This window comes from Camelus bactrianus, chromosome 7 (assembly GCF_048773025.1).
Source record: "Camelus bactrianus isolate YW-2024 breed Bactrian camel chromosome 7, ASM4877302v1, whole genome shotgun sequence".
Lineage (NCBI taxonomy): Eukaryota > Metazoa > Chordata > Mammalia > Artiodactyla > Camelidae > Camelus > Camelus bactrianus.
The window spans coordinates 77,929,443-77,954,816 of record NC_133545.1 but is presented as its reverse complement, the minus strand read 5'-3'; the positions used below and the strand labels follow the sequence as shown (position 1 = coordinate 77,954,816).

Sequence of the window (25,374 nt, the reverse complement as noted above, 5' to 3'; positions counted from 1 at the left end):
AATTTTCTTCCTTAATCGCCATCACATTCTACTTTGTATTAAAATAATTTGTATTCTTAATTTTTTTGCTGCATTGTAAAACTACATTTTATATTCTGCAGTTAATAACAGTACCTTGCATACAGTAGGTGCAGAATAAGTGTTTTTTTTTTTAAATTGAACATCACAGAAGCATATGCGCACATTTGTAGACCAAAATAGGTTATAAATGAATTAAATAAAGTTTAAATTATTGTTTCCTGTTTCTACATTTTAATCATTGCCCTTAATTACTTGCCTTCTGATAATGTATATACTTTTGTCAAAACTTGTAATGATGTTTTCTGAACTAGATTGTGTTAGATTCTCTAGGATAGGCTCTCTGGCTAATGCATCTTTATATCTTAATTTAAATTCAGTTTAACCAAGTTTTGAGCTCCTAGTATATGTGCAAGTCCCACCTTCAAGTAGCTCACCCGTTTTGGTAGGGGAAATAGTCTTGCAGAGGTATAAGGTAGGCAGTGTAACATAGTGTTGTAAGGGTAGCAGTAGAATTGTGTACAAAGTAAAATATTAATTCAGAAGGGGATGATAACCGGGAGTGGTTAAGGGAGTGTCAAGAAAGCTTTTCTGGGTGGAATTGGTTTTGAAGTGTGAGTAGAACTTCCCCAGGTGAAGTGGAAGAAACATTATATGTATGCCACACATGGCTGCTTATTTCAGTAGGATGTGTCCCAGGAAGTACTCTTTTGGTTGTTTTTGGAGGGTAAATAGGCCTCAATTCTGCTTTCTGTGTTTTCCTATTTAGTTCTCTTTTCCATTTTTTTAGTGTAAGTGTTTAAATCTTCTTTACTCTTTTCAAGCCTCTCCCTTCAAGCTCAACAAATAACTTTAAGGTTTCCTAAAAAGGAAAAAAAAGAATCTATCCGATAATGAGCTTCCTCCATTTCTTGCCTTCAGACCTGTAAACAGCCTAAATTTTCAGGCATCCTTTCTTTTTTTCCGTTGTATTTTCAGTTACAAAAGGAGTGGAGTCTCCGTTCCTACCCTAAGGACAGCCCCTCCTCTTGATGCTCTGGATTTTCTTCCTGGCTCTTCAAGGACCATGTCACTCTCATTCTGTGCCATTGCAATCTCTTTGCCATGGTCTCCAATGAATTTCTTGTGGATAAATCAAACCAACACTGTTGTGGTCCATATCCTACTTGAACTTGTAAAAGGATTTGACTTTTTTCTTGAAATACTTTCCTCAGGTGGCTTGTGAGTTTCATGCCCCCTCCCCTTTTTTTTTCCTTTCAATTTCCTGATTCTCTGAGTGCTCTTTTCTGGCTCTCTTTAAATGCTCATTCTTCTTCATTTTGCCCTTAATTCAGTGGCTCACTCCTGGCTTCCCCTCCATAACATTCCTAAGGAATTAAACATTTCCATCAGTAACAGTGTTTCACTCTGTCAGGGATCTCCTGATGACAGAGGATAGGATTGATAGGGTTGGTGAGCAGATGCATAGTTTGAAATTTAGTGAGGTGTTTCTGATGTGCCTCCTGTAGGAATGAGAAAACTATAAAAGAGAAGCATTATGTGACTTGTCTCTTTAAGGATAGTCTGTCCTCAGACGCCAAATCCAGTGGCCGGTATTCAACCTTCATTGTATTTGATGATCTTTGACACTACCGACTACTTACTTTCTTTTTAAACTGACCCTTCTTTTGGTTTTTGCCATTCTCTCCTGTTTCTCTTTCTCGCTGAACATGTAATTTCTTTGATTGCTTTCATTTTTTCTGGCTACCCTCAAATTTTGGTGTTTTTCTGCTTCTGAACTCTATCTTAATTCTCCTGTTTTTGTGCATTCTAAAATTTCTTCCTAAATCATCTGGTCTTTTTTTCATGGTTTGAAAATTAATGTCTATGTACATAAATATACACATATATGGTTCTACCTCTCTTCTGAGCTATAGAAACAATCTCTACAAGACATTTCTATCTTTATGGTGAATAAACACAACTAATTCTACATATAAAAACACGTGAACAAATTGTACAGGTTCTGCATATGAAAAAGTAAAATGAATTCTTTTTAATTGAAGTACAGTCAGTTACAATGTGTCAATCTCTGGTGTACAGCACAATGTCCCAGTCATGCATATACATACCCCTCTCCTCTAACCTTTTCCTCTGGTAGTCTCTGTTACCATTCATTATATGTGGTAAGTTAGATGTGTGCTTGTTCCCCATGTAGGTTATGAGTTCCTTGGAGGCAGGGGTGCATTCATGTTCATCTTTATACATAGATTCCTGGTTGTCTACTTAATGCAAAGCTGAATTCCCTATGTCAGTTACTAAGTCAATCTAATGAATCTCCCATTTTCAGCCTGTCTCTGACATGGGGAGCTCAGCTTGTGCTTTGTCTCATCCCCCATTGTCAGCTCTATAATGCCTATACAGTAGTGTTTGAATATTTGTCAAATTTGTCATTTCCTTGACATTCTTAGTGTCACTGTCTTAGGTCTTCATCCTTCACTTGGGCTGTTAACACAGCACCTTACTGGCCTCTGTGGCTCTATTCTACAGGTGTGCTGGTAAACCAGCTTTCTGGAAAAACAGAAAAAGCCTGATTTTGTGGTGTATGCCAATGTTCATGGTGTAAATACCATGGTCAGTTTTAAGATACCTACGTGTGATATGAGCTGGCTCACACAATTGCTGAAAATTTAACAGTTGGCTTTCGGGAGCTAGTCCGAAGTCAGCTCCAGGACACGACTGCATGACCGATCCTTTCTCGGTCATCCTCTGTAGGGCTGCCAGAAACTCTTCTACAACACAAGGCTGAGCGAGCTCTTTCTGGGCTTTAAAACCTTAATTGGGATATAGTCTGAACATTTTGGATGTTTTTACCAGCCTTTCTTCAAACTGCATCCCGACCTTCCTTTGGAACCTCAGATCCTATCATTCTTTACCTTTTCTGCCCAACACACACACTGTGATCTACACATACTGAAGTCAGTGTTCCCCTTATTTCTCAAAACAGGCCATTGCATTTGCTACCTCTAAACATTCCCTTTTGGAATAGCCTTCTCCACTTGTCTGCCTGGCAGGATCCTTAATTCTGAGACCTACTTGGCGAATTGGAAGGAAATGGAGTTCTTAGAAATAAGGCCAAAGTAGCTGTTTCCTTCTTTCACTCCCCTGCACTTTGAGAGTAGTCAGGAATGAGTTTTTGCTTTTAGTACAATGATACTTCCAGCTCATGTATAGATTGATTAATTCATTCAGCCAATAATGAGCACCTGCTGTGTGTCAGGCATTATTCAGACTATGGATGTGGCAGTAAACAGCAAAGACCTTGCCCTCATGGAGCATACATTATAGTGGATACAGACAACTGAGGTTTTCTCATAAGTACTCTATTTTGCTTGTTAGTTTCATAATCTCTGTCAGGGCAGTCTTACCTATGTGTACCATATAGCTAGGAGACAGTGGTGTATGACTACATTGAGTTCACTTCTGTGTATCTACTTTTAACTCACAATTCTCCATTTTTTTTCTCCCACAAATGTGTGGATTTCTATACAGAAGGGTGTCTTAACATCTAGCATCACTTCTTTTTCCTGTCTATTAAAGGTCTATTTTGAACAGTTTCTCATTCCATTTACTTATTTCACCCATAATTCCAAAGTTTCAGTAATACCTATAACTTTGTATTTGTCTGCTTCTATTAAAAGTCCAGATTCACTTTATCATAACAGTATTTGTGCATCGATCTGGAGATAACCAGAGATGATAAATACCGAATATAGTCAATTTTCTTATTATTGTTATTAGTCTTGTTTTCTTGAGTTAAAGGCTATGGTTAGTAGTTGTTTTAAAATTTTTCACTTAGTATTTTCCTTTTGACTCACGGCTAAGCTTTTAGCAGTCTGCACAGTGGTCTAGAGCATGGGTTCTGCAGCTAGACTGCCTGGGTTCAGATCTCAGACAGTGAGGTTGTACAAGCTGCATGCCCTGCCTTTGCCTGTCTGTTTATCTGTGAAATGCGGAAAATGGTAGTTCCAACAGGGTTGTGTGACTGTTGAATGAATTAATGTGTATAAAGTGCTTAGACACGTGATAAATTCTTAGTGAATATTACCACTCTCTTCTGCTGTTGCCCTCGCTCCTTCTTATTTTCAACAGAAAGCATTTACAGCAGTTCCTGGTGTAAAAAAAGACCTCAAAATATGTTAACTATGGTTGTTACTGTTCTGTTGATTAATATCTATGGTTTCGTGCAGTGTAATTAATAATCAAAGACTTTTGTTCTTTATTTTTCCCCCAGAGTGTTACAGTGATTTTTTAAATGAAGACTTTGATGTAAAGACTTATACTTCCCAATCTATTCATCAAGCTGTGATTGCTGAGCAACTAGCAAAACTTGCTCAAGGAATCAGTCAGTTGGATAAAGAACTACACCTACAGGTAATTCCAGTATTTTGGGTCATACAGATTATTCAGCCCAAAGTGATAATTTATCATTTTTATAATCCTTTTATTTAATCTAAATGTATATTTACAAGAACAAATACATATTTTTCATGGTGTGGCTTATTTTTCCAAGTATATTCACATACACATATTTACATACACTTACAGTATTATTTAAATTTATTTAAGTAATAAAAGTATTTAAAATTATTTAAATACTTACATATTTATATATAGATAAATTTTTTTGATTCTTGTAAGAAGGCACTGGGGATTGAACCCAGGACCTTGTGCATGGTAAGCACTCGCTCTACCACTGAGCACTATCCCAACTGCCCCCACCAAGTATACTTCTGAAAAGCTTTCTGTAAACTGCTTTTTGTTAGTTGAAAAATTAATATACCCACCTCTCCAAAACCTTTATTTATGCTTTGTTTTCATCATCTTAACTGATATGAAAAGAATATACGTAGGCAAAAAATAGGATGTCTTTGATACATATAATAGAAAATGGAATTGTAAAGCAGAACAGCATGAATAAGAAAAACTGGAATGTTCCCATTGGCAATTCACATTCCATGAGCACAAAATGTAACATTTGATTAAATTATAGAAAGCTGGTAAATTTATGGTGGATAGAACATAATGAGGGGAGTTAGGAGATAGAGCCTAATCTCAGTTGTGCTGTTGCCTTTCATATCATGTAATGTCTTCAAGTCTTGGTTTAAAAAAAATGTATAGAATGGGTTGGAATAAGTAAGGAGCAAGAGGAGATTGTAGTCAAAAATCTTGAATGTTCCCTCCTCTTATCTAGAATGCTGTAATTTTCAAAGAGTGGTTTTATGGTGTATTTTCTAGTGTTGCCTTTTTTTCTGAGTAGGCACTGAATACATATGTAAATGAATGAACAAATGCATGAATAAATGAACTATTTACCAGGAAATCTGGATCTGGTATAACATGACCCATGTTCACTTAAATTGTATCTTTATCAATTAAAAGAGTAGCTTAGTTAGGACTGGGATGACTTCTAAGGTCTGTTTAACTCAAATTCTGATTATATAATTTGAGGTCAGTATTTATTGAGACACATTTATAAGATAGTTTTAATTGTCAGGCTTTGCATTAGGCTTGGGGATAGAAAAATGAACACATTTCCTGGCTCTTCAAGGATTCACAGACCAGTGGCAGGTACAGACAGAAATAATAACAGGCAAGTGATGCCTGTTTTTAGTACATAGTGTTTGTGGAGCAGAGAAAAATGTACTTAACCCTGCGTAGGTTTCTCAGAGGGTAGCTTTTTGCAAGAGCCACATGAAATTCTTTCTGCCTTTTTGTGATTGGTATTTTCCTTATTCTTTGCATCTAGTACCTTCTCTGAAGGAATCAATGAAAACAAAATATATTTAACATCTCTAAGTGGGGGCAAGTTGTATTTATAGTAGTTTCGGATGTGAGGTAAAGGAAGTCTGAGTCCTGGTCTGAGATCTGAACGTGCTATAATTGTTTTTATGCAGAAGCAAAATTGGGATAATGCTAACCAAACCCATAAATAAAACATAATAAAATAATTTAAAATATCATTGAGCTGAGTAAAATTATAAACGATGTACCGAGGTATGTATTAGTCTGGGCTTTAGTGCAGGAGCGGAAACCACTCTAGGTATTTTAAGCAGGAAGATATTTAACACAGAGAATTGGATGGACAGCTAGTGGACGGAGGCAAAGGATCTCCCATAGATGCAACACAGAGGCCTGGAAGCTCCCACTGCTAAAGTTCAGCTTCTAGGTACCTGGTAACTCTGGAATGATCAATATGACTATCTCAACTGTCTCTAAATCCTCAGGTCTGAGGACCTTGCTTACTAGCTGAAACAGTAATGGGAAATAGCTTTCCTCTTTCTTCTTTCTTCTAAATCTCTTAGAAATTCACCCAGTTGACTGCAGGAGGAGTCTGTGAAAGTGTAATTTTAGGCTTTTCAACCTTTCCACAGTATTTATTCACAAGGGACAAAGAATAGAGAATAAAAGAAAATTTGTCTTGTTAGGATGAACACATTAATGACCATATCAGTGGACTGGGAAAAATTCAAACATCTTCTGGGGAAGAGGCATAGGAGACCAAAAATAACACGTATTTTAGATGGATATGATTGAGATACTCGATAGAATGACAGTGACATCTGAAACAGGACAAAGTGGAAGATGTAAGGGTTCTAGTGAATGAAGCTTTGCTGATTAGGAGCTTCAGTTCACAGACTAGACATGAAAATTATTCATTGCAATAAAATGTACAAAACAATAAGGATTCCTGCATTATTCTGAAGATTTGCTTGATCTTTTGATGTCTCTGGGAATCTTTTGCATGTGTCCTTCAACTCTTAACATTCATTTATTTTTTTTGGTGTGCTTATTCACACTGCCCTAATTTTCTTAAAAATACTAGTCTTCTGCAAGGAAGAGGATTTGCTATGACATTGGGAAACTGGAAGCGGAGGGATATTCACGATAGGTGGACACTAACTCTGCTTTACTTTCCAAATTAGAATGTGGTCTTGATAATGTTAAGTTCAAGAACTAAAGGAACCTGATGTTTGAAAACATTCTTTAAAGGGAAAGCATGTATTAGCATGGCAAGAATTCGTTGTTTTTTCAATTTTGGCACAGCTCTGCCTGTACATCCCACTGGGAAAGGAAGGAGCTAGTGAAAAGACTGTATCTTCTTTGGCTCTATGTCCAACTATAAGCATGTTTGTGTTCCTACTAATAATTCATCTCAAGCACACCTTTATAACCTGTATTGTTTCCTTGGGTGTTAGCATTTTCCCCCTTTATCTGTGGAGAGAGGCCTTCAATTCTACATTGTAGTTAAAAAGAAAAATACCTAATACTTAGAGCAATGCTGATTATTCATTTCTTAATTTTCAGGTTGTTGCAAGACATGAAGATTTATTGGCACAAGCAACTGGGATTGAGTCTTTGGAAGGTATATTTCCATTAACTATTACAGATTATTATAGAGCTAGTCCAGGGCTCAGAAACTTTTCCAGTGAAGGGTCAGAAAGTAGATATTTTAGACTTTGCAGGTCATACCGTCTCTGTTGCAGCCGTTAAAACCTCTGCTATTACAGAGTGAAAGCAGCCAGATAACATGTAAATGAATGTGTATAGCTGTGTTCCAACAAAACTTTAGTGACCCCTGAGCTAAACTATCTGTGTTTAAATCCTTGCTTTGCCACTTACTAGATGTGTGACTTTGGACAAGTTACTTAACCTTTCTGAGCCTCAGTTTTATCTATAAAGGAAGAGTATTAATGTATACTAATTTGTTATTTTGAGGATTAAGTGAGTTAACAAAATGCTTAGAACAATTCCTGGCACATATTTAGTGCTTCTGTAACTGTCAGTTAATTAAAACAAGCAAACAAATCAACACCACCCAAGTAGTAGAAATAGGCTTGAATTCTTTCCTTATATTTGGCTTTCCTTAAAATTCTTTTCAGAAGTAAGAGTATAGTAGAATAATAATACATCAGATTTTTATTATTATGAATCCTCTTAATTTTGTTTGACTACAGCTTTTATGAATTTTTCATTCTCTTTATTAAATTAAGCTACATCTCAAATATGAAATGTTAATATTTTACATTATCATTTGTGTTGCGATTACTATTAATCATTGCACATCAAGAGAAAGCTATGTGATTTTTCCCTGTTGATCAAATTCTTAAAGAGGAAGAGTTTTGCTTTCTGTGATACAATGTTTAATGCTTCCCCTCCGTAAGTATTTCGTATGTGCACTCCAAGGTATTATTCTCAGCATGTACACAGTTTCTAAGACTTTGAAGAACATAATATTTCAGACAAATAGTTTGGTTTATTGAATATTTAGGATCGATATCAGACTATGGAAAAATTAAGAGGCTCTAAGTACTGATTAACTATTGAAAATTATTTTTTTACATCTCATAATACTTTTATGTGTTTCTGGAAGCAAATAAACAATACCCTACTTTACTGGTAATTTTTTAAAACAAATGATAAATGATTTTTTCATTTATAGAAACCCATAAGAATGTCATGGGTTCTTTCACATTGATTCTGAGTATATATAGGTGTAGATGAATCATCACAACAAAAACACTTCTCAGTGTGGTTTTCTCATATGTGTTTAGTTCTATAATATGCTTGTTTCCCCCAGGATGCTTTTCAGTTATTACAACATTTAAAATATACTGTTAGAGTTGGAATAACTATCCAATGGATGAGTGTATATAGTATAAAAGCTGATTTCTCTGAATTTCTATGATAATCTAAGAGTATTCTCCAGAATATTTGAACATAAAAAGTCAAAATATTAATCAGTTAGTATTCATTTAGGCATGATGTGTATTTCTAAGCACTTATTGAAATATTTGAGATATGTGTCATGTAATTGAAAATGAATTATTATTCCAACTTGTACTTCAACTGCTTTTTCTCCTATATATTAAACTTTTGCCATATAATTCATTTAGACATATATTTAATAAGTCTATTTTGTTAAAATTTGCTCCCTCTTCATTTATGTTCATTTAAATTTTGGTTGAGAATTTGCTAGGTTCTAGGAAGCAATAACAATATGCAGAGTCCCTGTCCTTATGAAATTTGGAGGTGTATTTAATTAAGCCTATTTTATTAAAAAGGGAGAGCCTAACTTACTAATTTGTTTGTTCAATGAGTCAAATAGTAATTGAGAACTTGTTAGATGCCAGGCACCTATGAGCAATAGACAAAGTCACTGTCCTCATGAAATTTATGTTCTAGGTGGGGAATTAGGCCCCCCCAAAATGTACAAGTAGGAAACGTCAGGTATTTGTAATTCCTAGAAGAAAAGAAAGTGGAGGAAGGGGAGTCCCTTACTAGCTAGGACAGGCAGGGGATGGCTTTTTAAGATGACGTTTGAGCTGAGATTTGAATGATCGGGAAGGAGAATGTTGTAAGCTGAAGGACCAGTAAATGGAATTAGCTTGGCATGTTTGAAGGGCATATAAAAAAGACCCATATGACTGGATTTTAGTGAATGAGGGAAGGAATTATAGATGTGGTTTTTGGAAAGGAATTTTGATTTTCATTCTAAGTGCAATGGCAAACCATTGGAGGGTTTTAATTAGGTATGTTGTATGATTAATGCTGTAAAAAGTTTTCTCTGGGGGCTCTATAGGAAGGCAAGATTAGAATCCAGCATACCAAGTTAGAAACAGAAGTAGAAGTTGATGGTACCTTGGGTTAGAGTGGTGGGTGTAAAGAGAGAGAAGTGGGTAAGATAGAGCTAACAGGATTTGTTGATGGGAAATGAAAGGTCTGAGGGAAAAAGTCACCAAGAATGAGTCCTAAGATTTTAGTCTGAAAAATTGGATAGATGATGATATTAGTAACTGAGATGGGTTAGACTAAAGAAGATTATGATTTTGATGGGGCAGGAGTAGGGCAGAAATTATCTTGGGTGTCTTAAATTTGTCATAAGAAAGTTCAAGGCTAGAGATCTGTGTGCGTGTATGTGTGTGTGTATATAGATAGGCAGGTATAAAGAAAATCTGTGTAGATATATGTACATATGTGTGTGTATAAAATCAGTATTTTATTGAACAGATTGTATGCAAAACACTGGGATTGAACGAAATCCCTAAGATTATAGATAGAGAAGAGAAGACGGTGGAGGATCAAATCTTGGCATACTCCAGCATGGAGAGATCTAACGGAGAAGTAGGAGCAGCTAATAAGATAGGAGGAAACCTAGGGAGTGTGATGACTTGGAAGCCTAGAGAAAAAAAATGTTTAGGGAGGGAATGGTTTTAACATATTGTAACTTCTGAGCGTTCGAACAAAATAAAGACAGAACTAACAATAGAATCTGGCACTCTGGAGTTTTCTGGTGACCTTGGCAAGATCTGTTTTGGTGGAATATGTATGAAAGCTATTGAGAGTGGGTCGTGGAGAGAGTAAGATATAAGGAAGTGATAATAACAAGTAAAGGCAGTTCATTCTTGGAGTTTAAGGTCAATGAACCATAAAACCAGCAGAAGTAAGGGAATCCTCGGGCTAAGAGAGGATTCTGTTGAACAGAGCCTTATTAAAACATATTTGTATGCTGATACAAATGTTTATTTTAATATTACTTCATCGAATATGTGACAACATTCTATACTTTAGAATACTGTGTTTCAAAACTACAACTATGGCAGTTGAATATACAAACTGGGTTTTAAAGAATGGAGTTCAAAATAATTAAATTTATTACAGATTTAATTTAATCTATTATAATATTGGACAGTCTATTTTTAGGCATATAAAATGGTAAAATTTAAGCTCCATCTTCCTGAAAATCATTTTACAATTTTGTAAGCAGTTCTTCATGTTGTGTAGATAGAAAGTGACAGCAATAAATACTTGCTGTCCGTGTTTATTATTTATGTAGCATGGGGGTTAGAGAGAGGATACCAGGCAGAGACTATCTCATTTCCAGATTATTCAAGGCCCTGTAGACCAAGCTGTGGACTTTAGTTTTAATGAAGGAGTGAAGGGGAGACTGTGAAAGGGTTTTAGCAGGTGTGTTATGTAAAATTTGCACTTCCAAAGATCACTCAGGCTTCTTTTTTTTTTTTTTTGTAATTTTATTTAGTACAATACATATTAACATGAAATTTACACCTTTAGCCATTTCAGTGGCATTAATTACATTTACAGTGTGGTGCAACCATTACTATCCAGTTCCAGAACTTTTTCATTACCCTAAATGGAAACCCTGTACGCATTAAGCAGTTTCTCCTCACTCCTTGTCACATTTGTTTAGTGGAGCAAGGATTGGAGGGAACCACTAGTTAGAGGCTTCTACGATAATTTAGGTAAAGATATTGGTTGCTTAGATTACAATGATGGCAGAAACAAATTGAAAAATTTCTCTATTCTTTTCTTTTAATTGTTTACCCAACTTGAACTCTTTTAAATTTATAAAGTAATATAAGCTGTTACGTTTTCCTAGGTGTTCTTCAGATGATGCAGACAAGAATTGGGGCTTTACAGGGAGCTGTTGATAGGTACTGTTGTTCATTTTATAAATAAATGAAATTTAGAAGATTATTATCCATTGATATTTTGAAGATGACTTTGTCACTCCTCTTTTTGTTTCTCCTTTAGGATGAAAGCAAAAATTATTGAGCCATACAATAAAATAGTAGCCCGTACTGCTCAACTAGCAAGACTTCAGGTGGGTTCCCACTGTCATTTCTTTGTACTTTTAATTCATTTTGTTTTTATAAGTGAACAAGTTTCAAAAGAATGAATTCTGAGGAAATAAGAAAATATGAGAGAAAAGGGGAAAGATACTAAAGAGCTTTAAAAGAAGATAATCCAGTCTAAAAAATAAAAATCTAAACTACTATTCAGGTGAACAATTTTCACTCTTATTGCAGTATATAATCATTTTACTAAATTCTTAGAATTCAAAATTATTTCGTTTAGTAGGAAGGGATAAATTGGGAGTTTGAGATGTACAAATCCTAACTACTATATATAAAGTAGATAAAAACCAGATTTCTTCTATGCAGCACAGGGAAGTATATTCAAAATCTTGTAGTAACCTATAATGAGAAAGAATATGAAAACAAATACATGTATGTATGACTGAAACGTTATGCTGTACACCAGAAATTGACACATTGTCACTGAGTATACTTCAATAAAAAAAATTTAAAATAAATAGGGAAGGGAAAAATTATTTTTTAATAAAGAACAGAAAGAAACCTAACTTTCATTCTTATAGTATGCTATGATCAAAAGTAAGGAACTCAAACCGATATTTTGTTCTAATAGCAGTACTAATTCGTTATTCTGGAAATTCGGTTTTTGACTAAAATGTAGTGATTTTCTAGCTTTATAAGAGAGGTACACAAAACATTTTAAAATTTATTTTTCACATAGTTTCCATGATTATTCAAAAACTATTGCCTGTAGTTAGATATGGAAATTGTTTCAGACTTTTCACACTTACAGATACTACTGCTATGAATAGTTTTATATTTGAAGTTTTTTCCTCTTTGGGTTATTTTCCTAGGAAATCTGTTAACTTTGCACACCATTTTACAAAGCAAAGTAAAAATTGCTTTTATTTTCTTCATTCCCTTTGTATGTTTTATTAATGTAATCTGAGGGTCTGATACTATCCTGTTATTTTTTTTCCTTGTGTGTGTCTTTTATTAGTAACACTTTTCCCTTCTCGCTTGGGGATCTTATTTACCATTCTTCTGTCAACACTGTTCATTTCCCACTGGTTTTTTATTTCCTGTTTTTTTCCTACAATCGTACTGTTTTATCCATACCCACTCCCCTGTTTTTATCTTTAATAATCTGGCTTCTAATATCCAGTGTCTGCTGTGTGACAGAGCTTTAGAAATCCTAGATTGGCCTTGTGTCTTTATTCAGTTCACTAAACATCACCAAAACTGTGCCAGACACTGTTCTAAGGCTCTGGCTAGAGGCATTCTTCTGACTATGAAGTCTTCTCTCAAATAGCTGAGTAGGGGGAGACAGGCCGATGATTACAATGTATTGTAATAGAGGTAGTAATTGTGGCAGTTGACACTACAGAGTGTCTACTATATGGTCAGTGCTTTACCTACGTGATCTATTTATTCCTGATAGTAATCCTAAAAGATTGTTTTATAGATGGAGACATTGAAAGTTTATCATTTACCTATTTTTGTCTCATATTTAAAGTGCATTTCTTGTAGGCAGCATTTAGTTGGGTCTTGCTTTTTTTAACCAATAAATGTGCTTTTTGAGATGCTTAGGCATTTGTATTTAATGTGCTTATTGTTATGTTTAGGTTTAAGTCTTTCATCTTCTTATTTTTTTCATTTGTCCTGATTGTTCTTTGTTCTTTGTTTCTTCTTCTGCCTTGTTTTGGGTTAACTGAGTATTCCTATGATTCCATTTATTTCCTTTGTTTGCTTATCAGCTATAACTTGTTTTTGTATTTTCATGATTGCTCTAGGATGTATAGTACACATTTTAACTGTTGATTTTGACTGCTAGTGATATTATAACAATTCACATGTAGTATACGAACCTCACAGTAGTATACTTTCATTTCATCCCTCCCAGCTTTTGTGCTGTTATCATGCATTTTACTTTCACATGTGTTGTAAACCCCACAATATATTGTTAAAGTTTTTCTTTAAACAGTCAATTATTTTCTAAAGAGATTTAAAAAGAAAATCTTGAATATTTACCTCCGCAGTTACCTGCTTTTCTTTTCTTTGATTAGACCCATGTTTCTAGGTGATATCATTTACTTTTGCCCTAGGAACTTCTTTTTAACATCTCTTGTAGTATGGGTCTGCTGTTGATGAGTTCTTTCAGCTTTTGAAATAGTCTTTATTTCATGATTTTGAATGCTGTTTTTGCTGGACATAGAACTCCAGGTGGTTTTTTCTTTTAGCACCTTAAGGACACTGCTCAACTGTCTTCTCATTTGCACTGTTTCCTGTGAGAGATCTGTTATATTTATCTTTGTTCCTCTGTACATGATGTTTTTTTCTCCTCACTTTGTTCTTAAGGTTTTTACTTTATCACTGGGTTTTGAGGCATTTGATTATGATGTACCTTGGTGTAGTTTCTTTGTGTGTGTGTGTGTGTGTGTGTGTGTGTGTGTGTGTGTGCGCGCGTGCGCTTACAGTTCTTTAAGCTCTTGGATCTGTGAGTTTATAATTTTCATCAGTTATGGAAAATTTATGGCCATTATTTTTCCAAATAGTTTGTCCCTCCCCTTTCCTCTCCTTTGGCGACTGCAGTTACAACTAAGGTGTCTTAAAGCTGTCCCACAGATCACCAGATACCTGCTCACTTTTTTTCTTCCAAACTGCTTTTCCCTGTGTGTTTTATTTTGGATAATTTATATTGCTTTGTCTTCAAGTTCACTGATCATTTCTTTTGTACTGTCTAATTTGCTGCCACTCTCCTTCAGTGTATTTTTCATTTTAGACATTTTTGTTTTCATTTCCTTAAGTTTGATTTGGGTCTTCCCTGAACTTTCTGATTTATCTACTCAACTTTTTGAACATATGGTATACTACTAAAATAACTGTTTAAATATCTTTGCTAATTTATAGAGTATGCCGGTCATACCACAGTCCAGTTTTAGAGATGCAAAAAGATCCCTTGTTGTCTATTTGCCATTTTCTTACTCTGTTCAAGCTGCTCTAACAGAACACCATACACTGGGTGGCTTATAAACTACAGAAACTTATTTTTCACATATCAGAAGGCTGGAAGTCCAAATCAGGCTACCAGCGTGGTTGAGTCCTGGTGAGGGCTCTCTTCTGGGTTGCAGACAGTCATTTTCCTGTATCTTCACATGGCAGAGAGGGAGAGAGCTTTTATAAGGGCACCAGTCCCATTCATGAGGGCTTCTCTCTCATGACCTACTTCCCTCCCAAAGGCCCCACTTCCTAATACCATCACATGGGGGTTAGAATTTCAACCTACGAATTTGAACATTTAGTCCATTCCAGCCATCAATTGCTGCTCCTATCCCCAGTCCTAAGGCAACCGCTCATCTATTTTTTTGTCTCTGTAAATTTGCCTTTTCTGGCCATTTCATATCAATGGACTCATAAAAGAGATACTAGTCTTTTGTGTCAGGCTTTTTTTGTGTGTGTGAAATGCCTTTAAGGTTCATCCATGTTGTAGAATGTCACTAGGAGTTGTTTTTTTTATTGCTGAATGTTGTTTTATGGACACATTTGTCCATTTACCAGTTGACAGACAATTGGATTCTTTCTAGTTACTGGTTTTTGTGAATAATGTTGCTGTGAACATCTGCTTACATGTATTTGTGTAGATCTATGCTTTCATTTCTCTCTGTGTATTTTTTAAACTTGGTGTATTCAGAAATATTTTAGAAGTTTTACATGGCTAGTTGTTATCTCATTGCTTGTCTTATTGTTAGGTAGATTAACTTCGTTGATGAAACAAAAACCTAATGTGTGCCTCAAAGTTATGCCATTATAATTAATAGTCATCTAAAGGAATCATCATTATACAGGAGTTGGCAAACTTATTTTGTAAGGGGTTATGTAGTAAATATTTTAGGCTTTGTGGGTTATGTGTCTGTGTTGCAAGTACTCAACTGTATTTCAATAAATTGAAGATTGGTTTTGGCTTGCTCTGTGATAACTCTTGTTCTATACATTGCAGATCTGTTTTCTTTGGAACATTCAGCTAATTAATCAACTTTGAATGTATTGTTGGACTTTCTTTTTAATTGTATATTATGTGTGACTACTAGTGGACCCTCCTCCCTCTGGGTCTATATGGGACCATTAGAGACTAGTGCTGATTGGTGTTGGGCTCCCAATTTTTCTGGTCGTTATGTACAATCACCAATACTAATTGGGCCTTTCTGTTTTGAGTAATACTACTATTTCTGGAATCATTTGGTTCGACATAATTTTTGTTCATTTTTCTATGTTTAAGCTTTTTTCTTTATGTTTTATAAACCATTATGTACTCAGAAGAAGAAATAAAATAGTGATATGTCTATATTAACACTTTAAATTAATGAAAAATTATACTTCTCATGTTCTTATAACCATCTTCTGTCTACTTCAAATTAATCTTTTCTCTTTTGAGTATCTATTTGGAATCACAGCCTTTCACAGACTCAACCTCTTCCAATTGATTTTATTTACGATACTCCTGTTGATGTTCAAATTACCAGAGTTTGATATGGTTTCACACTGGCTCTTTTGTTTTTTCAGTGAGCCTCTGCCATTCTTGAGAGTTTCTTTGTTTTCTGGGTGCAATGGAATATTCTAGACACATGCTGCTGCTTCTTGCTGGAAGAGATAGGCTCAACTAAACTTTAAGACATCCTGGTTCCTCTTAATGAATAATGTTATAAACTAAAATTTGGGCCTAGGGGAACTTAGGAGAATGGGTGATGTACAGAAAGTGATGCTGTTGTTAGCAACTTATTGTGACATCCAAAGCAGAAGTATTTCTTTTTCTGCTCATTAATTCACATTGTTTTTTTATTGTGTTGAAAAGCACTTAACATTAAGTTTACCATCTTAATCATTTTTAAGTATACTGTTAACTATATGTACATTGTTATGCAAAAGATCTCCAGAAATTTTTCATCTTGGAAAACTAAAACTCTGTACCCCTTAAAAATTAATTTTCCCTTTCTTCCTCCCCTCTTCCCTCTTGGCAATTATCTTTCTACTTTGTTTCTATTACTTTGACTACTTTGGGTGATACTTTATACAAGTGAAATATGCAGTATTTGTCCTTTTGTGACTAGCTTAGTTTGTTTAGCGTAATAGCCTTAAGGTTCATCCATGTTTTATCATGTGACAAGATTTCCTTCTTCTTTAAAACTGTATGATACTCCATTGCATGTATATAACACACTTTTTTTTATCCATTCATCCACTGATGAACATGAGGGTTGCTTCTACCTCTTGGCTGTCATGTATAGTGCTGCAGTGAACACGGATGTGCAAAGTATCTCTATGAGATCCTGCTTTGAATTCTGTTGCATATGTACTCAAATCATACGGTAATTTTATTTTTAATCTGTGGAACCTCCATACTATTTTGAATAGTGGCTGTACCATTCTATATTCCCACCAGTAGTGCACAAGTTTTCCAACTTCTCTGCATCCTCACCAGGACTTGTTATTTTCATTTTCTGTTATTTTGATATTGGTCATCTATTGGGTGTGAGGTGATATCTCATAATGGTTTTGATTTGGATTTCTATTAATTAGTGATGTTGAATATCTTTTCATATGCTTGTTGGCCATTTGTGTATCTTCTTTGGAGAGTTGTCTATTCAAGTCCTTTGCTCATTTTTATTGGTTTACTTTTGTTGTTGTTGTTGAGTTATAGAAGTTCCTTGTAAATTCTGGATATTAACTCCTTATGAGATAAATGGTTTGCAAATATTTTCTATTTTTTAAGTTGCCTTTTCACTCTGTTGACTATTTCCTTTGATGCACAGAGGTTTAAATTTGATGTAGTTCCATTTGTTTATTTTTGCTTTTGTTGCCTTTGGTTAGTGTCATATCCAAGAGATCATTGTCAAATTCAACATACTGAGCTTTTCCCTATGTTTTCTTCTAGAAGTTTTACAGTTTTAGGTCTTACATTTAGGTCTTTAATATATTTTTTTGCATGGTGTGAGATAAGAGTCCAACTTCATTACTTTTCACATGGATACCCAATTATCTATTAACCATTTGTTGAAGAGACCATCTTTTCCCTATGGTGTAGTCTTGGCACCTTGTTGAAAATCATTTGGCCATATATGCAAGAGTTTTATTTCTTTCTGGGCTTTCTGTTCTGTTCCATTTACCTATGTATCTGTCTTTATGCCAGTACCGCCCTTTCTTGATTACTGTTGCTTTGTATAGTATGTTTCAAAATCAGAAAGTGGGGCGCCTCCAACTTTGTTCTTTCTCAAGATTGTTTTGGCTATAAATTCACAGTGATTTTTGTAATTTAAAATTATACTATGATACCTTGCTTTTTGAAAACAGTATTGTGCTTATCAAGATTCATCTATGTTGTTTGTTGTGTAGTTAGTTAATTTTCAGTTTCCATTATATGATTATTCTGCTGCTTATGGACTTTTGAGTTTTTTGCAGTTCAGGGCTATAAACAGTACTGCCATGAATAGTTCTGTATAGGTATACTGGCTCATGTAGACACCCCTTTCTGTAAGGTATGTGCTGGGAATAGGATGGCTAGGTTATAGAATTTATGATCTTTAACTTTATTATATAATGCCAAACTGTTTTCCCAAATAATTATGCCATTCCTACCAGCAGTTTATGAGCATTCCTGTTAATTTGTATCATTGTGAACATTTAGTTTTTCAGACTGCTTAATTTTGCCAGTATTTTGAGTGTGTGGTGGCCTTTGTTTTCCAGGGAACTGACTACTAAAGATGTTGAATACCCAAGATAAGTCCTCTTATTATGTGTGTTTCACATATCTCATCGTGCTTGATTTTTTTTCCCTCCTCTCTAGAGTGTCTAGATGGTTAAAAGTGAAATTTACAGTTTTTCTTTTAGGGTTAGTATCTTTCTGTCTTGCTTAAGAGAACTTTCTCTACCCTGAAATCATGAGAGACTCCCTGTTTTCTTCTGAAAGTGTATTGTTCTGTATCGTATGTTTCAGCCTGTAATATACCTGAAATCTCCCATCCAGGGTGTGGCTTGTTTTTTTTTTTTCCCATAATGTATTTTTCATCTCTGGTGTTTTTATCTTCTTTTATCTTTTCCCTTGTGAAGTTTATGTTTTCGTATACCTTCTTGAACATACAGAGCATATTTATAGTAGATACTTAAGTATTTCAGTCTTCATTATTTCTGGGTCTGTTTTTGTTAATTGACCTTTCTTCTTGTTAAGGGTTTTATTTTTACACTTCTTTGCGTGTGTGGCAATTTTTCACTAGAAAGGGATATTTTATGTTTTAGGGTGCTGGATTTTTAAAAATGTCCTTGAAAGAGTGTTGGACTTTATTCTTGTTCATAGTTAAGTTACTTGGAATTAGTCTGATTTTTTGAGGATTGGTTAGTGCAGGTTCAGAGCAGCCTTTAGCCTCAGGATAGTGTAGCTTTGTTTACTACTAGGTCTTTCCACTGTGAGCTCTGTGGATTGTTTTAGTGTTTCTTTTCCTGTATTTCCTCTCACACATGCGCAGATCGGCACTTAGCCAGAGACTTGAGGCCATCTTTCTGCAGATCTCCCCAACCTCTCCTTCCTTGCTAATTCTCTGCCCATAGACTCTAGCTCTTTTTGGCTTTCCTGCCGTCTCCTCACTTCAGAGAGGCTGTCATGTTTGCCTTCCGTTTGCTGCAGCCAGAAAATTGTCTCCCAGCAGTAAACTGGGATAGCTGTTAAACTCATTTAACATTTTTTTCTTCAAGGAATCCCAGTCCTGTGCTTTCTGTTGTTCAGTGTCTGAAAATTATTTCTATATTTTGTTCAGTTTTCTAGTTGTTTAAGATGGGAGGGTAAATCCAGCCCTATCATTCCATCATTGTTAGAAATAGAAATTGCCTTCATTTAAAACAAATTGAATTATGACTCACATACTATAAAATCCACCACTTTAAAGTGCATGTTTAAATGTAAACTGAGTGGTTTTTACTATATTCACAAGATTTTGCAGGTGTCACCAGTATCTGATGTCAGAACATTGTCATTAACCCAGAGAGAAACTTTATGCTTTATGCCCATTAGTAGTCAGTCCTCTCCTAACCCCCAGCTCTCTAATCTGCTGTCTCTCTCTATGGATTTCCTGTGCTGGACATTTCATGTAAACACATCATACATTATGTGGCATTTTTTTTGTCTGACTTTTTTCGCTTAGCATAATGTTTTCAAGGTTTATCCATCTTGTAGCATGGGTCAATACTTCATTCCTTTTTGTGACCAAATAATACTCTGTTGTATGGATATACCACATTTTTGTTTACCCATTCATTTTGTTTACCCATTTTATTTGGGTTGTTCCATTTATTGGCTGTTATGAATAAGTACTGTTAGGAACATTTGTGTACCAGCTTTTGAGTGGACATGGTTTTTCATTTGTCTTGGGTATATACCTGAGAATATGTATGCTGGCTTATATATGAGAATATATGTGCTAACTCTGTCATAAAATTTTGATGTACCAGATCAATATACATACACCTTAAACTTATGCAATATTGTACGTCAGTTATATTTCAACAAACCTGGAGAAGAAGAACATTTGGAGGAGTGCCAAACTATTCGCCAAAGCAGCTATACCGTTTTACATTCCTAGCAGCTGTACATGAGGTTTTCAGTTTCTTGCTTGCTTGCTTCTTTTCTTTTAAGTGTAGCCATTCTGTTGGGTATGAAGCAGTATCTCGTTGCGATTTGAGTTTCCCTAAGGACTAATGATACTGAGCGTCTTTTATTGTGCCTGTTGGTCACTCTGGAGAAATGTCTATTCACATCTTCTATTAATTTTTAAAGTGGGTTATTTATCTACTTCCTCCCTCTTTTCCTTCCTTCCTTCTTTGTTACTTTCTATACTTAGAATATATTTAGTTGTTGAGAAGCTGTCAATCTGACTTGGTCTTTTGAAGGTAATCTGTAGTTTTCCTCTGGCTTCTTTTAGGATTTTCTCTTCTTTTTGATTTCCTTCAGTTTCAAAGTGGTTTCTTTGCATTCATTTCATGTGCAGTTTGTTTTTCTTTTTCCATCTGTGAGTCTGTCTCTTTCATCATTTCAAAGCTATGCTTTTTTCAAATATGTATCATTCTCTTTCTCCTTTGTCTTTAGATTATGATTAAATATATACTGAACTTCTTTTATCATCTAAGTCATTTACACTCTTTGCCTAGTTTTAATGTATCTTTAACTTTACTTGCTGTTCTCTGGATTTTTTTCTGATTGGTTTTCCATTTCATTAATTCTTTCCTCAGTCACTTATGTATAGTCTGTGGTTAAATCAGTCTATTATTATTTTCCTGAATTTTGGTTATTGTTTTATTTTAAGAAGTTCTGTGTTTCTTTTCCTAAAGTATTATATGACCTATTTCTTGTTCCTTGACTTTGATTTGAGTATATTCTGCTGAGGTATTCTGTTATCTGCCTCTAGTAGGTGTAGTATTTGTAGTCTTTGTGGGTATGTTTACTTCGGTGGTGTTTGTGGGCTCTGTCTAATAGAGTCCAGTTTTCCTGGGTGCCTAGTTATCGCATGCTGTGTGCTGGACGTTTTATTTGAAAAGTTATATTTTACAATATTTGAGTCCTTCAGAGAGGATTTGCTTTGTTTTCCTGTGGCAGCAGAGATTACTACCAGTCCAAGAACAACATTAAATTAAGTTTAACCAATTTTAACTCTCCTCTCCCACTTTGTCTCAGAGGCTATCAAAATGTAGGTTCTAGTTTTCCAGGGCTAGCAAGTGCTCTCAGTTTGTGAGTGGATTTGCTTCTTTTCTCTTTGGGTTCACTTTTGGATTGATATTCCTATTTGTACTATCATTTTTTGATGCTTTTTGAGACCTTTTTTTTTACATTTTTATACAACAGTTTTAGTTCTTAGAATGGTAAGCTAAAAATCTTGTCTGCCATTACTGAAAATAGGAGACTTACATGTCTTATCTCTTTATAAAATAAATACCAAATTATTTTATTCTCCTGATAAAATTATTTAGTACCTTCTTAACACTAAAGAGAGTGAAGTCTCAAGTCCTTAATGTGGCATATAAGGTCCTTTGTGATAGGACCTCTGCTTGCCTTTATCAACTTTACCTTTTGTCATTCTAAAGAAATTTATTGTGGATACTAATCACACTGAACTACTGACTATTGCTGAATGTGCTGGAACTTCTGGCATTTCTTGCTTTGCACATTTTTTCTTGTTATTCGACAAATTCTAATTGTTGTGTCAACATCTTTTGTGACGTCCTCTCCTGCCCTTCTGACCAAACAGAGTATTTCTTTTTCATTTTTTGGTTCCTTTAATATCCTGTAGATACTTCCATTATAATACTTTCTACATCGTTGTTCCCTTCCTCATACTCTCCTGTAAGACTAAGCTCTTTGAGGACTATGCTAATATGTTGTTAGTATTTGAATCTCTAGCCTTAGCCTAGTGTTACATACCGTATTAAATGCTTAAGAAATGAGTAAACTGACTTGTTCCTTGGTCTTTGCCTTAATGGTAATATTTTTTAAAAATATGTAGCATATGTGACTCAACAAAACATATATGACACTAAATTTTTTTTATTGTTCTTAAATATGTCTCTCATAACAATTTGGGAAATACAGCATGTGAGACCGGTTTGCTGTCTTAGTCTTTTTCAGAAGGAGGAGAGATACTTTCAAGTTATATCAGAGATAACCGACCTTAATGTATGTAGGGCAGTGAGGATACACAGGAACCTGTCTTAACATTCAAAGAGATGTCATGAGATGCTGGAATGTCACTCAGCCTCCAACAGCACCCGACAATCACCCTTTCCTGTACCTCAGTCCTTGAATCTTTGCATCTCTATCTGCTGCTTTTTCTGCTAATTTTCCTGCCCCTGTGGATGAACTCTCATTCTCCTTTTCACTTGCTCATTGTTTCTTCTCACTCGTGCTGCTTTTGTCTCAAGGCTTCTGCTTATTACCACCTCAGCTTCTGCTCCATTCTGTACACCCACTTTCCTGAAGAGAACAGAGACTGTCAGTAACAGTTTTGGGTATTTCTTATACACGACCATGTCTCAGGTCACTGATGACAGACTTTGTGAGGCTTCCTTTGAGCTAGTATTGTTCCCCTGATCTAGTCAGCTGTGGCTAAGGTCACAAGGTCACATGACCTGAAATAAGGTGAACCACACATGAGGAACTACCCAAGCTATTTTCCTGAAGAAGGGTGTGGGCACTGCAAGTGCTGCTCAGAGCATTGAAGCTAATGTTTTACTTTTCTGTTAAAATATACATTAAAACAGTACCTATTCCCCACAGTTGAGTTGGGATTTAAGTATTGCTTGTTAGAATGTCTTCTTCATTTTGTACTAAAAATCTTGGCATTAAGTTTACTGGAATTCCTTTTCTTGTGAAAGAATAGACTAATATGTGAGGATGGTGAGGATGGTATTGTTAACTAAGAAAGTGAGTATGCTGCTTGTATCTTCTTTATAGACTTGTCTCTAGTAAAATTTTAGAAAATATTTTGGTGTTAAGGACATTGATGGAAATTAATTTTTAGTTTATTAAACTTTAAAATATTTTTGTATATGAAGATATAGGAGTTTTTTTTATTGGCAAAACTATCCAGGGCTTTTAGTCTTGCACGTGCATCATATGTTTTAGTTATAGATGGTTGCTTAATTTTATGCAATAAATTAAAATTTAATTTGTTACATTAAAAATTTAAGTTCACTTTTTTGGTTTCAACTCCAGATCTTAAACATGTCAGAATCATGCATTTCTTTTTCTCCTTTGTTCAATATAATCTTTTGACAGTAACTTTTAAGAATCTTATTTATTTTTGCCACCTAGCTAGGTATTCATAAAATTTTTTTCATGTTTATGCAGGACTTGATAATGTATGAAAAATTTCAAGTATTATAAGTCATTTCATTTTTATAATAATTATGTTTAAAAGTTACGTACCTCATCATTTTGTGGGCGAGTAAACTGAAGTTCTGGAAGTTACTTCCTGAAGTTCATGTAGCCAGTATGCAGCAGCATTGACTGTGAAAAAGGATTTCTTTCTCTAAATCTAGTATTCTTTTCTTCTGATTCTGTGGAATATGTAAAAAAGTAGAACCTGTGGTTCCTGTTTTTCAGAAGCTTGCTTGTAGGTAAATAAAAATCAAATCCAGGTTCATAAAGCACAGGTGAAGAGGACTAGTCTAGGAGTTCTGATGCCTGACTGCTTTCTTCTTCCCTCTAGCTGCATGATGATGAACAAGTTGTAGTGTCTTTTTTTTCCTCCAGCTTTGAGATATAATTGACCTATAACATTGTGTAAGTTGCAGTTATTTTTATTGTTATTAAATATTAGCCCTTATATTCTACACTCTTTGTAAAAAATATTGTACTTCTTCTGTATAGGGACAACTAAGTTGAATACTTTGTTCAAAGTATTCAAAGAGAAAGGGGGGGGAAGGAGTATGTCTAGGTACATTTTGATATCTTTATTTCCAGTATTAATTTTTTCTGATTCAGCTTATACACAGTCTTACCTTAGGAAGGAAGTTCACCTTACAAGTTTGTTGCCACTCAAACTGCTTTGAAGTCTAAGAGCTCTTTGGAAGTTTATTTATGTTTTAACCATTTTTATTCTGCTCACTTTGTCTAGACATTTCCATTTTTAACTTTGGGGAAACTTTAATGTTCCTGTTTGATCTTTCTGTTCTTTGAGCTTTTAATTCATTTAAATGCACGTGGTATGAGAAAGCAAGAAAGAAATAGTTATGAGGTTGTTTTGCCTTGAATATAAAATCCTTCTGATTGTGCCTTCAATTAGAAGAAAGGACTTTTAATTTCTTTTGCTTTTTATCCCCATTTCACTCTTCTAGGAGAAAGAAAAAAAAGCAGAATCTTCTGACTTCATCTATATACATGAATACATGAGTTGAATTTATTATCACCCCAAGAATCATCTCTGTCTTAGCTTATTTTAGTAACATTGATTGCTTATGAACTGCCTCAGAGTTTCTCAGAAAGAAATGTTGAAGCGCTTATTACCCCTTATATAGAGTACTTAAATTTTTTTAACTTTAAAGTTACATAAGAAAATGAATTTTTAACTTTCAAATCTTGTGTTTCTAATACTTTTAATCCTTTAAAAAATAGAACAGCTTTATTGAGGTGTAATTCACATACCTATTATAAATTTTTTTAATCTTTAAAAAATTTTTAACTTTTTATCATTTCACTTTTTAATTTTTGTCATAAACATTTGCTTTTCAATTAAAAGTCTTTTAATTTAATTTTTAAACTTTGAAATTGTATAGGTGAGAAAGTTTGAGAAAATGTTGGAATGGAGTAGGAGGAAATGGTTCATAAAACCTTTTTTTTTATATTTATATTTTATATATACATTGTTTTCATCGTAAACTTTTGTAGGGTCCTTTTTAGTTTTCAGTTGATATAATATCAGGTAATTTCATCTACATTGTTGCAGGGGTTGGTAACTTATTTTCTTAGCTTTTTAGTTACCCACCAAAGAAATGAGCGTACTAGGAAGGAAGGAAGAGGGAAGAGAAGAGCAGCAGCATAAAATGCCAGTGTCCCCAACACTGTGAAAACATATAGAGCAGTGGGCCTAGTGATGCCAAAGAGCCCGTGCTGCTGGATGTGATGATGTGCTAGTCTGGGACTTAGCCATTAAGGGGTGCTAGAGAA

General features: G+C 34.7%; 1 protein-coding gene across 1 annotated transcript in view; it reads left to right on the top strand.

The window, feature by feature from the left end:
- Nucleotides 1-25,374, top strand: part of COG5 (component of oligomeric golgi complex 5) — a 240,407-nt gene that overhangs the window by 1,131 nt on the left and 213,902 nt on the right. Inside the window, exons 2-5 of the mRNA XM_074367660.1 lie at nt 4,292-4,431; nt 7,366-7,423; nt 11,459-11,513; nt 11,614-11,683. Of these exons, the coding sequence (XP_074223761.1) occupies nt 4,292-4,431; nt 7,366-7,423; nt 11,459-11,513; nt 11,614-11,683 (323 nt within the window). The remainder of the gene's footprint in view (nt 1-4,291; nt 4,432-7,365; nt 7,424-11,458; nt 11,514-11,613; nt 11,684-25,374) is intronic.